General features: G+C 43.1%; 1 protein-coding gene across 1 annotated transcript in view; it reads right to left on the reverse strand.

Moving 5' to 3' along the window:
- Window positions 1-491: 491 nt before the first annotated feature.
- Window positions 492-15675, reverse strand: part of LOC119432602 (protein O-mannosyl-transferase TMTC1-like) — a 101263-nt gene continuing 86079 nt past the window's right edge. The window contains exons 11-18 of the mRNA XM_037699763.2: window positions 12707-12850; window positions 10341-10552; window positions 9689-9824; window positions 8562-8706; window positions 6937-7074; window positions 6015-6137; window positions 5215-5292; window positions 492-3784 (exon numbers count right to left, since the gene is read on the reverse strand). Of these exons, the coding sequence (XP_037555691.1) occupies window positions 3650-3784; window positions 5215-5292; window positions 6015-6137; window positions 6937-7074; window positions 8562-8706; window positions 9689-9824; window positions 10341-10552; window positions 12707-12850 (1111 nt within the window). The 3' untranslated portion in view covers window positions 492-3649. The remainder of the gene's footprint in view (window positions 3785-5214; window positions 5293-6014; window positions 6138-6936; window positions 7075-8561; window positions 8707-9688; window positions 9825-10340; window positions 10553-12706; window positions 12851-15675) is intronic.

A 15675-nucleotide genomic window follows, 5' to 3' on the forward strand; every position in this document is an offset into this window, starting at 1 on the left:
ACTAGCCCCGTTTACACTCGCTATCCCTTTCCTTCACCGTCACCACATTCCTTTTCAGCCAGCCACCCCTTCACTATTGTAAGGTAGCAAACAAGGTGCAGCCTGGTTATCCTACCCGCCTCTCCTTTTCTTTCTTTCTGTCTCTGTCCTGAGCTCTAGAGCAAATATCTGCCAACACAGCAAACGGCAGTTCGGTGCGTTTTTCAACGGAATTATAATCCAGGACAAACTAAAGCCCATTGCCCTAGTTTTCATGACATCGAACACAATAGCCATTGATCTCTTATTTTGAGGCTGGCATAACTTAGAGAATTTTTTATTATTTATGCACTAATTTCTGTTGCAGCACCGCTATACAAAAGCACTCTTAATCTAACGTGGCAAGTTTCTTTCGAAGTGTAAAAAAACGTGCAAATTAAAAGGTAAAATGCTCTAGCGTAATGAAACAAAGCGGAATAGAAGAACACGTGAATAAATACATGACACAATGATTTCTTGAAGGCCTCGCTTTTTTCTTCCAAAATGTGGGATAACATGACAGCATGACATTTGCTACAAACTTGTTACACACAAATAACACTCAGCCACACACATGTGAAACGATACCTCCAACAATGGCACTCTTATACACGACGACAGACAAGCATACGTAAGGGGGCAGAGACACTGGCCATTTCAGTTCATTGTGCTATAGGAAAAATAACTCTATCAAACGAAGATTCAGTTATTGGATGGTAAGAAAACTATGCACTCCCATAGATACAAAACCGCGAAAACCATACACGGCTCGATGACATCATTGCTTGTGGCCTATAAAAACACAACTTTTGGTTGGAATGACTCTCTGACGGCAAGCAACAATATCGATGAACACCTAGCATTCGCGACAGTTGGCAAATTATTCACACAGTGAAACACTCTTCATGAAGGGGAGCTACCCTTGCTAGGCTCTGGCGAAGTAAGGCGACATGAGTAACGGCTCTTGTAAGGTCATCTTGCAATCAAGATGCCACTATGCAGCTATAGTGGAAGGAAGGCAACATATTCAATGCGTGAAATATTTTAGGTACGATAAACACCTACGGTACAAAGTTACCACCATCAAGTTTCTTGCTAAGAAGTCAGCTGCGAAGAACAGTTGGTTAAAACTGACCTTCAATCTTGGACAGCCTGTTTGCATTATATACAAAGGGCACGCACTCACAAAGTTACGCCAATGAAACACCACTGATTACAATTTTCAAGGAATAGAAAAACCGAGAGTAAGATAATAATATGGTGTTGTTCTTAGCACACTCCGAAAAAGGGTTGGCGTAGCCTAGGTTGACTTATTTGCGGTTTATTTTCTCTGTCATATCACAAGGTCCAACTTGAGCAATCATTCATTTCGTCAGCCAGCCACGCAAAAGGTCACATTCTTTCATTACCCTTTCGTTGTCATTCGTTTGCGCTGCCTCGAACTGTGCCGATGTAACGCAATCCCTATCGCACACTTATTTGATCACTGCAGATACACCCAACGCACTCTTTAAGAGTAGTATTCCTTGGCATCTCCCACACACGGCACATATTTTCGCACAGCGGGACATCGCAACGTTGTCAGTTTCTGACGTCACTGAAACTTCAGGTTGTAGTCACTAGGTGGGACACCAGTCAGACAAGTTATTTCATTGCGAATAAATGAACCTTCAGGCATGCACGCTTAACATCTAGAAATGAGCCCAGAGCTGTAGCAATGTACCGTGGCGCTCCTGACAACCTGTAACGAGGCTGTAGGTTAAGCAGCTTCGTCTTATATTATTATTTGGGAACTGGTGCTGACGATGACAATTTCTGGCAAACTTATGCAAACAGGAGCTTTCCAATAAACGCGTACTTCAACTTATGATCCTACAGTTTAAATGCAGGCTGACGAAAATCATACAATTAGCTCTCAAGCTCCTGAATCGGCCATGCCTGGTGCACAGACTGTAAATAATTGTCTCCTGAATCGCTAGCGCCAATTTTTTATCCGAAGGTGCAAATTGTGCCGACCAAATCAACAGCCAAACATAAATTCGTAATTTCTTGCCATACGCATGCATCACGCTGCTTCTAGAGCACCCTACGGAATTTAACTACCTAGAAGGTGCGTAAACACCTTCTAGGTAGTGAAAGAAATTTCCACCTAGCATTCCTAATTTACCGAAAAATGGAAGCCCTAGATAAAACATACTGAAGAAGTAGTGTTGCAGGGCAACAAAACGAGTCGTAGAATTTCACGAATGTGTAAAACTCGCTGTAACTAGAATTTATACCTTATACCAGTAGAGAGTTGATCCAGAAGCCTTAGAATTCTTTCTGCACGACGTCCCGTTACTAGACAGTACACCAGCTTCAAAGCTGGAAGTAGCTTCTGCAAATTCAATCAATATTTAGGCGCACGGCATGTGAAGATGAAATTAGACATTTTATTTCATAGGGTTTTCATTGAATGCTTCAGTTGTCACTTCGCACTTCCTCACTTCTATTCACTTAATCCGGAAGCGCCCATAAAAACGGTCCATCACGTCCAGTCACACAGCGACCCATCTGAGCAAATCTGTCACACTTTGAGAGTAACGTTGCAATGTCGCACTCACTCAAATGAGAGTAGGAAATCTAGGCACATTGTTGCATAGTCTTATGCCACCGCTCGAAAAAATGGTTCTTCGCTTCACAGGAATTCCAGAGCTTGTGGCAAGGAAAGGGCGAATAAACAGGACGACAAGCATGACACAGTCTGTAAGCAAGTTTCCATGCCTCACATTTTCTATGCTCGAAAAGGCGTAAGGACAGGCCTATGCGACAGCCGATCATAATCTCCATTCACTTTCACTCCCATTCGCCGCAGAAGCCACCAACGTGTGCCTAAGAAATTTCTTACTGGAAGGTGGCTGCTTCTGCACCACCAGTGGCTGCTTCTGCACCACCAGTGGCATTCGTGGCTCAGGTAGGCTTTACTCGTAAGTAGGGCCATAAACTCAGTGGAACGTGATTGTGATGTTTTCTTTTTTTTTTCGCGCAATCAGAACTCATTGGACTAAGCTTTTGAAGAGTGATATTTTTTCTAGATAATAAAGCAAATAACCAAATGTAAGAATACAAAGAAATACCTTTCAGGAGTCATGCATTTGACTAATATTAAAATTGATTAAAATGCTGAGATGACACCGGGATATGGTGTGAATGGATAAATAATCACACCATGCATTTACCAGAAGGGGCTTATGACGTAGACTGTTCGCTCATTTCGCCTAATTGCAGCCGACAGATTTACCCGGCTTCCAAGAACACTTTTGGAAAGTTATCAGCTTTCCAATCAGGGACAGGAAATTGCACTCTGGATCAGATTGGGAGGTAGCCTTAGCAGCACTCTAGAACGAGACGGGATGTTCCAGAGCACTATTTATGTCAAACATAACGTTAGAACACCAGAACTGTTGTTAATTAGCCCTGATGTCAATATACTACCCATCGACTGTCTTTATCAGACGTCTGCATTCTCATTTACAAAGTTACCTCGTATAGAAAGCGATAGAATGGGAATCCAGTCGAAAGTGCCGTCAAAACATGAATGCCACTATGCAGAAAAGCAACACAGTAAATGCATTTCGACGACGAATCCCCTCTAAACGCAGTCATGGAAAGGCAGTGGCCTAGTGATGCGCCGCCTTAACTTGGCCATGTTGTCAATGATGAGCTTGTTCTTTGGGTCGAGAGACAGGGCCACCTGGTAGTGTCGAAATGCGCCTGGGTAGTCGCTCTGGAATGAAAATTCAGAAGCACACATATTTCGAGAAATAAAACACCCTACAGGTAGCCCTCACTTTCAGCTCTCAAGCAAGAAGGTAAGGGGAAGGAGATTCGAGATGACACGAAATATAGATTCGGAACATTAGAAGAAAAGAAAATTGCGCAGCAGCAGAAAATGTAAACATAATAATAATAATAATAATAATAATAATAATAATAATAATAATAATAATAATAATAATAATAATAAGGAATACTTCAAGTTTCTTTATCTTTATCTTAACTTTCTTCAGGGATGGCATCAAATATCTGGCAAAAGTACTTTAACCAGTCCCCAAACAATAATCGCAATCTGTCTTGACCGCATTCCCTTTCTTTAACGCTGCGAGCCCGGTACTTCCTAGTCACAAAAGGCTTGCGCGTTATCAGCGTGACACAGCACTCTCGGAAGGAAAGTAGCGATAGCTGAGTTTTCAAGAAAGAAAACGCAAGCAAGGCAGACGATGATTATTGTTTGGGGACAAGATACGACCCAAAGGGCGTAAACTTTTTTTTAGAGTGCGGCTCTCCCGTAATTGAGAGTAAATGTAAGCATGAAATGGCTACCGGCAAAGCAGATTGATGCCGCAACGCAGGCCAGAAAGCTTACTGAGCCCAAGTGAACCTGTTTTGAACTGAACCTCGTCGCAAGTCTCGTCTCGGCCATACAACCATCCGGGCCGCACCGGACGCTGCCGGCCTTGTCACTCAGCGTGTCATTCAGGCGGCGCAAAACCCGCGCCACGGAATTCGCGGACCGCTGTCGTTGAAAAAAGCCCAGGCAACTCTGTCTCAGCGCCGAAAGATGACAATCAAGTGTATGGTTTACTGTACTGGCCTTTTAAACGTCGCTATTGGAAATGACAAATTAAACTTCAGCGTACTAGAAATTACAGCTTGAGTGATACTGTGAACAAACATTAGGAAGAAATCGGAAGCAATATTTTTTGTAACTTGTTCGGGCAGTCACCAGCGTATGTAATGCGATCCTGTACAAGGGCTTGGGGGCGAGAGACCGCATTTTCTGCACTTTTGAGTGGTTGCCCGGACATCGTTTTGCTCTTGCAACAATGCCTGTATGTTCTCGCAGGTTCTCGTTTTGTTCTCGCGCCCAATGTCGTTTTGAGTGCCCGGATAAAGGCTCTGGATTTTCGCTCAAGGTTTCTTGAAGGTCGCCGACAACAGGAGCTAAAAGCTTTTGACGCTTAATTACTTGTAATTTACCGCTGCGTGTATTTCTGTGGTCCGTGTCCCTTACAGCGATCATTATTTCACGCTCAGGTGGTATACGCCAGAAGCAGCTGCAGAACTCTGCCCCCATTTTACATGACGCGCTTTATAGAATTGTTTAAAATATAGCGCAGTTTTCAGGAAAAAAAAACATTGTAACCTAAAGCTCACCTCTAAGTGCCTTATCACGGCAAGGTTGAGATGAGCATGAGCGAGGTCTGGATCGAGACGAATAGCCACTTCGTAACTCTGAAAAAAGAAAAGGAAATTATTGTTTCATACTTCCTCACCTTTTCATTGTTGTTCTTTAGGAAACAAGCATTTCGATTGATAACTAAATAAGTTCTATCGCGTGCTTTCACATCAATATATGTACGACCGAAGCAAAAAACGCTTGTTAAACAAATGACATTTGCCCTATATTTATTTCCATTTCTCAGTGAGAGACATGAACACTACGTTTTGTGAAAGCGGTTTACATCACTTATAACTCAACGCCGTAGACATACGCTCGTAGTAAACGGGGGACAAGATTGATTGTGCCATGCGAAAACATAGTTTTGAAACGTATGTCGTCACATAACCAACGATTTATTACTAAATTGTAAAGACTAATAATGTTATTCATGAAAGTACATTTCTTATTATCTTAACATTTTCGCTGATCACTGTGGCGCAGCATTGCTTAATCTCATGCAAATGTCTAGTCAGAAATAAGAAAATGTTCTAATTTGCCAATGCCAGCTTTCGAAGCTCAAATGTTCTTTCCTTTATCATTTCGAATCGTTAGCCTGCTACAGGTGTCCATCCATCTACCTATCGAGCCTCGTTATTGTTTTTGTAAGAGCATCATACCAGAGCATGGTTATTATTTTGGCTGCAAGAGCATAGCTTGCTCGGGCAAACTACTTTCACGCACGAAAAGCTGCTTCGTATGCTACCATGAAGATTGCCGCAATCAGTGTACTAACCTGTGCAGACGAGCTGAGGTCGCCGATGTCCTTGAGAATGTCTCCATGATCACTGTGTATTCTTGCGCAATGCGGGTCATCAACGCCGCACAGTTTTAGAGCCTTCAGTATGTAGTCCAGGGCCTGCGATATCGCAGAACATTTAAAAGTCTGCGATAACTACTCTGCGTATCCTTGGGCCTAGACACGACTACACTCAGCATTGCCAGTGCAACAGCGTTATTCATTTAAAATTAATAGCAAAAATATCCGTAATTCAAGCCATTTCACAGCTTCTCCATAATTACTCTAGTGGTAAGTACAGCCCCCCGTTAAAAAATATCCGAGCAAATGATGCACAGCCAACCTGCAATGCTTTTGGAGAATTTAATCTGATAAAAGCAAATAATGCACAGCCAACCTGAAATCCTTTTAGAGAATTTAATCTGATAAAAGACATCCGCAGTCAGTGCATCCGTCCTAGAATCTACAGTGTGCTGTACACTTCCCGGCGCCATACCGCGCTGTGTGTGGCTAAGTCGCTCGGAAGTTTAACTTCTTTGCAGATTTATTGCGACGAATACGTTTTGCTGCGCTTGTCGCATTAAAAAAATTTGTAGAGCATGCACAACGCTCTTCACAAACGATAGAGGACCCAAAGTCAACTATTACAGTTCCCTTAAGAGATCAGGCTATTTGAGTGGCATACGGGGAGATCATTCTTACCGCGATAGGGGGATTATAAATTCTACAACACTATCTAACCTTTGAGAACGCGTGCAAGGCAAGCACCAATGATTCGTTTCTAAATCAGCATCACGAGGCAAAAGGAACAGTAGAACTTTTTAAGCGCAGGCATTCCGGGAACACCCTCGTCTAGGGATCTTATATACTCGTCAGAGTCCGATCTTCGTGCATCAGTTTGATATAAGGTAAAAGGTACCTCGACTGTGCGGTTGATGTGGTTGTACAAGAGCGCAGCCGTGTGCAAGGCCCCTCTGTCAGTGCTGTTATTCTCTATGACGTCTAGAAGGAGATCCTCAGCCGCTCGGAAGCTGCGGAGCCTAATGAGAAGCTGAGCCTGGAAATGAACATATAATAAAAAAACGTAAACTCAGCTGCCTCTTGACCCTCTTGACACAGCTCGAAGGAGAATGTATCGTCTTTATAAACCACCCAGGAAGATATATTTCGGCACGTACACATTAAAGCAAAACGGGGACACCTAAACAGTCACTGTACGTCAGCATGTTTGCAAAAGCATACCTTCAATTCCTCACAATACATTCCCTTCTGATTCAAAAAGTATATTTGCGTAGCCTCGAATCATGGGAACATCACGTCTTTAGATAAAGCTGCGTTATAACCGAAGTTTCTGTCATGGTTTCTCAATTGTAAAAATATATTTTTTTCTAATGTAGCTAGCGATAGAGTAATTTCAACTAAATGAATGTAGAAATGGCCATCATTCTTCTATGTTGGGCGGATGCGACGGTCTTAGCTTTTCACAGCACATGACTGTGAATGTGCTAAAAGTTTTTTTGAGCACAGAATATCGAGCACAAATCGAATAGTGCCAAAAGCAAGTCGATTTACGAATAGTTTTCGAACACTGAACAACAGTTATGACAAATAACCTAAAGGATGTTTACATCGAACTGATTTTCTTTGTAAGGCGCTAAAACGATGTTTACATCCTAGTATTCTTAATGTTAGCAAGTTTCTCTTATTACGTACTACATTATGAAGAATTGTTTATTAAATGCTCGAAGGAAGCACCGGGGGCAAACAAGTAGTTTATTCGCATGCACGCGACTCTTCAGACAGTGCGAATGCTCGCTGTAAAGCCTAAGCGAAGTAGCATGTTCCACTGCGCAAGTTCTCGTGTTTTATGTCTATACTATGCCCCGCAGGGTTGGAACGTTACCGTACCTTTGCTCCAGTTTTATGTGTAATTGAGCGCAGTTGGTATTTTGAAATATTCGACAAGTATTCGAAAAATATTCGAATTTGCGAATAGTGAGTGTTCGGTTCGAAGACCGAATCGAATAGTGTACTATTCGATTCGTTATTCGAAAGTTACGAATGCTCGCACACCCCTAGATATGACTTTACAATAAATTGGTACCTGCAAGTATAAGCGCCAAAGAACATCGACACCGCAAGGCATTGACACTCAAAGTGTAAGAGCTTTGTTAGGTATTGGAGGATAATTATGCAAGCTCGCGCAACTCTGCTATCTGTCCAGTGTTCCCTGACTTCAACTTATTGAGTACCTAGTATATAAAATTATTTAAACACACGCGAGCACTGAAACTTTTTATGCGTTCGTCGCTTAAACGGTAGACTTGTGGATATTTTGAATCCTCAAGCATTTTGCACCAACGCTTTTTCAGGGGTAAATAATTTAAATAAACATACTTGCACACAACGTTTTTCTCAAGTTTGGTAGATTTCTTTCAAAGGTAAACAAATAAAACGAGAGAAAAATAGCATTTGTTTCAGTAAGCTAGTAATTCCATTCGTGTAGAAATAGAACTGCATTCTCTACTTTCTGAGGGCACTTACATGGTGGACCTTGCTGTCGCGGTGTTCAGGGAAAAGCCGATGAATTTCTTCGAACAACTGCCTTGCTTCGTCCAGGCGACCGGCATTGACGTAGAACACGGCGAGGTTGTCCATCACTTGAGGGTCTGGTTCAACAGCAAGTGCCCTATTCACACATACACACACACACAAAAAAAAACAAATTTTGTAAGATCGCGCAAAGAAACATAGTTAAAGTATCGGAATGTTTAAATCAATATTTAAAGGAAACTTGTTTTCCACAGCACCTTCTAGTACCTAATGAATTTGATTCACGTATTGCTAGTATCCAATTTGTTATGAGTAGCCTTTGAGGATATTGTGTTGCTAAGTCAGTATTGTGTAAGTTGGGGAGTGCAAGTAAAGTACTTTTACTGTACTTGAATGTTAGTGGCCTCCTACAACGTTACAGAACATGAGTGTAAGCCATAAAAAACGGGTCACCGCGGTTATTTGGTGTTTTAAAAACTTTCAATTATTTGAAATGGCCGATTTTATGATCATTGCATTACAACCTCAAAGCAAGATGGGAAAGACCGCAAACGAAATCTATGCTAAAAGCATTTAAATAAAATATTTAAAAAATATATTTATAGCATTTTTTGCTCCTGTGTCCAGACATCAGCGCACGCAATTATGCATTTTGCTGAAGCAAGAGTTCGAGAAGAAATCGCCACGTGACCTTCTTGTTTGCAGTCTGCTTCTTAAAACTTGTAAATGAGCAGTCTCAAATATAGTATTGTCAATTTGACAAGTTTGCAACAACGAATCTTGCTAACACATTTCAAAACATTGCAAGTTCCGCACACGCTTTATTCACCCAAGTGCCGGACCACCAACACTGATTTGCCCACCTTTTGTTATCTCGATACTGAATGCACTGAAATTTTGCCAGCTTGCTGTGGGATACATACGGTTTGACATTCAGTCATTGACGAAGAAGAGAGGCAATCAGTATGTTGGCGTCTCATATTCGATGGCGCTGCCTTGAAGTTAAATGCATTATGAACTTCCCGAGGCTTCGGTTCTTGCATAGATGCCCTTCGTTTACTGAAGAATTTGTTGTAGCATGTATATTTATGCGTCACAAGCGTATCTAGTTAGCATACCTCTTGTACAGGCTCTCTGCCTGCATGTTGAGGTTCATGCTCCGGAGGCTTCTAGCAGCGTTCAGGAGTGCCACGGTGTGATTTTGCTGGAGATCTAGAGCTTGCTGGTATTGTGTCATGGCCTCCTCCGCGCGCCCTGCGTAGGAAAGAAAATAACGCTTATTCACAAGCCTTATATTAGACGTGTTATGTTTTCGAAGAATACGCAAAAGTTTAAGCGCTGTATATTTATTCGCTGTTGTTTATTTATACATACGTTGTCAGGGATGAAGTGACTAGACACGCATGGAACTAACTTATGAGAAAATCTTCTGTGTTCTACATTTACGTTTGAATATTGGTGTTCGAATTCGGTTGTACCTAAGATGGTATTGCGTATTGTCCAGCAGAGAAGATGAAGACAGAGTTGAAAGGCCACGTAGAGTACGCGGTAGCACTTGCCAAGTGAACCATCATTGAGCATTTCGAACATCTTGAACTTTGCTCGTTATTTGTTTACATGATCAACACTACAAGTAGACATGCAAGCAAAGGAAGTAATCTCTCCATACTATGCGCACTTAAATCATGACTGCATCTAGGGCAGCGTCACGACTGAACTTCAGGTATCAAGCTCACAAAAATGGCGGAGCAGCTACGAAGTCGGGCTCACCGTGCGACTGAAGGAATGTTCCATAGTTGTTCCGGGCGTCAGCGTTTCGGTCGTCGCTGCTTAGCGCCATCTGGTGCAGCCTCTCGGCTTCAGCAAGGTCTCCCTTTTCGGCGGCCAGCGCTGCCAGCGACGAGTAGGCCTCGCAGAAATCTGGCTCCAGCTCTACCGCTCGTTCCAGCAGAGTCCGGGCAACCTCCTTTTGGCCTTGCTTGCTGTGCGCGAAAATGGACCGGTAATTTTTGAAGAGCCAGGTAAATGTTTAATTTCGGATAGAATTACTTTTTAATCGATTAGGAACGCCAATGTTTTGTGACAATGAGTAGAATAGAAAATAAAAGTTACTGTAAAAATTCTCCTATCGAATCGGCAGTCTAACAGTACGGCTATATCACTGTGCCCTTCAATGAAAACAATACAAACACTTGAACGCGAACCACAATCACTGGTTTTTCTGCGTGATACTCTGTTTTAGTGGAACCATAACTCATCTCCATGATACTACATGTTGGTGCAAGCCTGACTAAGCGTTAGTAACCTGCTTAGCACGCACAAGTTCGGCGCTCTCGAGAACCATGCAAAAATGCAGCTTAGCAGACGAAAAGGGGCTATATTACACTGGAATAGCTTGGGCTTGTTGGTACATAACGTCAGAGCAATATCCCAAACTTGAGACAAGGACAGAGGATGCAGGACAACGCACGCGCTTTTGTTGTCTCGCTTCCTGTCTCCCTGTCTCAAACTTGCGTTATTGCTCCTTACATTAAACTGATCAGGATAAGACAGGCATTTCCACAGTTTAACCTCTCCTGAAACCCCCTGCTCGTGATATAAAACATTCTCTTCAATGGTTTTCATGTCACCCGCAAATGATCGCGTAAAATATTTATGCCAGATATCAAGCAACATGGCTTCGCATCTGTACAGAAGGAATTTAGCGATATTTTAGATGGAGCTTTAGAGCAACGGGGACACTCATTTTACTTAGACCACAATGTCTTCGTATATGACGAAAAGGAACAGTGAAGTGCGTTTCCGATACCGCAAGATGACATGGAAATGAAGAATGCAGCGTCAACATGCCAACCCACCACACAATGCTACGACTTAAAATGTGTGTTTAGGCTAGACCCGCCGGGGTAGCTCAGTCAGCTAAGGCGTTGCGCTGCTGAGCTCGAGATCGCGGGATCGAATCCCGGCCGCGGCGGCCGCATTTCGATGGAAGGCGAAATGCAAAAACGCCCGTGTGCTTGCGTTGTAGTGCACGTTAAAGAACCCCAGGTGGTCGAAATTATTCCGGAGCCCTCCACTACGGCGTGCCTCATAATCAGAACTGGTTTTGGCACGTAAAACCCCAGAAAGAAGAAGTGTTTAGGCTAGAAAAAGCGGTTTATATTATAACAAACGCGAGGATGTCATTACTTTGTCCACATAAATAGAGATGCGGTTTTTGGCATGTGGTCGTGGCATTTAAACAAAGAACACCCTAAGTAGGTAGGTAAAATTAGATCGGTTCTCACTGAAGAGGTTGGAAGCTGTACGCCTCTGGCTGCTCCATTTCGCCACTATGGGGAAATTGACATATTTATTTATTCACTTTAAAGCCAAAGTAAAAAGGAATATTAGCGAGCCCAAGCGTTCACGCCTAAAATAGAGAAATAATTAAAAAAGAACGAAACACTAATAACAAAGGCGAGCCATGGCGATAATATAAGTATGGCCATGGTCCATGTATTGTCCGAAGGAACAATTGATGATGGCCCCGAGCCCTAACACTAAAGCGAAGCTGATGCCTTTACTTGGTGTATGAGAGGCAGTCTGGCTTTTCACATTCGGAGTATAACAGTCAGTCACATGAACCCACCTTAAAAATTGATTATGCATCTCATCTATCTTCAAATCAGAGGAGGTTAAAGTACGTGTAAAACATTTCTTTAGAACACCGCTCAAAAATGAAAAGCCCAACAACAGACACGCATAAGCACACGCGCGCGCACACGCACACGCACACACACACACCACGAAATTGTGCCTATGCAGCTAAATATGCCCCTGAATTGAGCTGTTCTAAAAGATGCAGAGTCAAAATGCAAATCAGCCAGCGTTCTCAACTACATATGTATCAGTACGTCTCTGGGTAGTATGAAAAAACTGCTCTCAAGGATCAAAACTGCCTACATGCTTCTAAACAGTCGCTGAAGTGCTGGCTATGTCTCACTAACCGAAGATCTAGGCACAAGTTGGCAGTCTTAGCACTACAGGCTCAAACTCACACGTTTTTGGCAGAAGGTCTTTCAGCTTATCAATGCAGATTTGGCTCTAATAATTTAACCCATTTACTTCTTGAGAAGAGGCAAACTGATGCATACCTGTAGATATTGGCGAGGTTAAAATGAGCCCCTGGATGGTTTGGATTGACACGCAAGGCATACCGGAAGTGATGTTCTGACTCTTCTGTCGATGTCAGCACAGTCCCCAAGTTGTTGTGCGCACTGGCGTGCTCGGGCCACAACCTGCGTAAGTCGTCGATAGTTCTAGGTCAACCCTATTGAATTGTGCCGTGACGTACTTTCTTGTTTAACACAAAACACGTTGACAGCATGCTTGTCAGAGCAACAGGAACAGCCGACAACAATAAAGAAACAAGGCTGTGGCCAAACAATCCGACGTATCCCTTCAACTTTTTCTAAAGAAGACGTTAGACGGATCCGGCAACTTCTTATGGGATTAAATCCGACGTCTCTGGTTGGTTTTGGCATGTTTCACGTTAAAATACGACCGGGATAAGGACGCTAACACTCATTGTCTGTCTTTTGTGGTGCAGCATGCCTGAGTGGGCGCAGATCGTCGTGGTGATCATTGCTGCAACAACTGCCGCATCTGGTTCCGTTGCGTTGATGCGCGCTTTCAAATAAAGATAAACAAATCCCATTGTGGTGCCCTTTGACGGGATACCATGACAACATGCGCTTCTCGCAAATACGCCGATGATGTCATTACGCTCAATTACCGATACACTTGAGTGATTGGAGAAAATGCGCCCGCGCTGCAGCATTTAGCAATTACCAAGACGTCAAAGTAAAAACTGCTATCAAAAATTTACAGAAATGTTGTACTGTATAACCAAAGCGCAGAAACGTTTCTCCAGACCGTTGGCTCCATCGACCACTCTTTAAGTCGCCTTCAGTTTAGTTCGCGAAGAGGTGTGAATGAACCTTATCGTACCGTTTGCTTTGTCGGCCACGAGCAGTTGTTTTTCGGTGCTTCGTCGGGAATGCTTTAATCATACCGCTTTGCAGACCACTAATAAAGGTTACGGTGTTAATATAAGTTATGGTAATAAAAGTTATGGTGTCGTATAAGGCTTCGTGGTTCTGCTTACTTCTAAAAGCATTGTCTGTCATATCCGCGCACAGTTTCAATTTGATGTTGTTTTTTTCTACTTAAAGTATTGGATGCTTCATAGGTGGGGTTCTATACAAATGTGATGGCGAAGCTAGGAACGAGCACAAACTTTGACGAGGACACAAAAAAGTATTCTCACAAGAAGGGAAAGCTGAGGCATTGACGTAGGAGGACAAATACCAGGGCCCACTGTATGAGACATACAATTTGCATCGTAGGGCGGCTTGGCACACACTTAGAAGATAGGAACGAGCGCAAAATCTGACGGGGACGAAAGAGGCCACAGGACAAGCACTCGTCTTGTGTCCTCCTTAGTCCCCGTCCAACATTGTGCTCATTCCTAGCCTCCAAGTGCGTACAAATTTGCCCAACAACGATGATTACTGCGCCTCACTTTGAATGCAATTAGTGCCGGCGTGGCTGGATGCTTGTTTTTCCAGTGAAGCAGACGTTTAGAAGTGGCTGTTTGTGTGCTATAGATAAACGTTTGCAGTAGAACGTGCGTAAAGAGCACAAGACTTCGTCTTTGGAAACGCAGACATTGCCCAAAATCATGCGGCAGAAGAACCCTGAACCACTGGAAGTCATGGGTTAATATTACAAACTCAGAAATAATCACAAGTCGGCCGTTCTGTTGGCGTTGCGGTAAAATCTCCGATCGCTATGCTCGATACCGGGGTTGGATACCAGTTCACGCAAAAAAAAAGAAATCTAAAAAATATATTTTCTTGCGGCAGTTTGCTTGACGCGAGGAAAACCGGACATCCACTTCCCACGGACCGTCGAGTCACGCGTTTCAGAAAGTTTATTGCGCTGTCTTTATGCGCGCTAGAGAGGCGTGCAAGACAACGAAATAAACGTACTGTTTTTAGATAGCATATATCACAACAAATTAATAAAAGTAATGCAAACGCAGCGCAATGAAACACTTGTACGCATGACTCGGCGGGGACATATACGTGGCTGATGAGTCGCAGTGAGGACGTGCTGCTTGCTATCATTTGCCATTGCCGTATATAAGTGGCGCATCATAAAAAGTGTAAAAATAAAATAGGCTGTGACGTGCAATCAAACGCCGGACCTGCACGGCAATTACACATCCTACCGCCACTGTACCGCTGGAACTCTCCCAGCTGCTTCTGTAGTAGTAATAATAAGCACTGCCCGAAAATTGTTCAGCCTTCCAACGCATTATTTTTGTTTATTTCGGAGTTTTGAAGCCCAATTATTGCGCAATTTACGTACATTCTGCGCAAACCTATTTATCTATGACGTATGTAGCGTTTGGAACCTCTTCTAAACTCCTCTTTCGGTAGAATAGTGAGCCCTCCGCCGAGCTAGTACTGATTGCAGCCGAAGTGGGCTACGACACGTACGTTCTCTCTTCTTGTTTACGCAAAATCCCACCTTGCACATTTGCTGGAGAGAAGGTATGCGCATATGATAAGTAGCTCTGTACTATCGGTGTCCAATGAAACGGCAACAGCGGAGCACGTGGCCGAAGCATATTTTAAGGTTTAGTGCACGCCTTCCAGTGATCGCCAATGACAGGCGGCACAGTCGGTTGCACCCAACCATTGCACGATGACGCTTGCCATATACTGCGAAAATATTGTTTCTGTTCTGTTTCTCTATTATTTGAAAGTCATAAAATATGAAGCGTGTAGTAATGATGACGGTGCAAACTGTAGCACGCGAACCGCTGTTCGAGTTTGATTTGACGCCGATAGCACTTACGGTTTCGCCATATTGGGCGATCGTACTCGCCCTATACTTCAATATTTTAGCGTCTGTTTTTTTTATTTCTTCTTTTGTCGTTTTCAAATAAAAGTGGACCAGAATAGTTGCAGTGTAGCAGGAGCATCAGCGCGCAATGCTGTCAAATTGGATGGGCGCGCCTGTCAATAGTTGTTACTGGACGGCGCGCACTATA

The sequence above is a fragment of the Dermacentor silvarum genome, chromosome 11 (assembly GCF_013339745.2).
Source record: "Dermacentor silvarum isolate Dsil-2018 chromosome 11, BIME_Dsil_1.4, whole genome shotgun sequence".
Lineage (NCBI taxonomy): Eukaryota > Metazoa > Arthropoda > Arachnida > Ixodida > Ixodidae > Dermacentor > Dermacentor silvarum.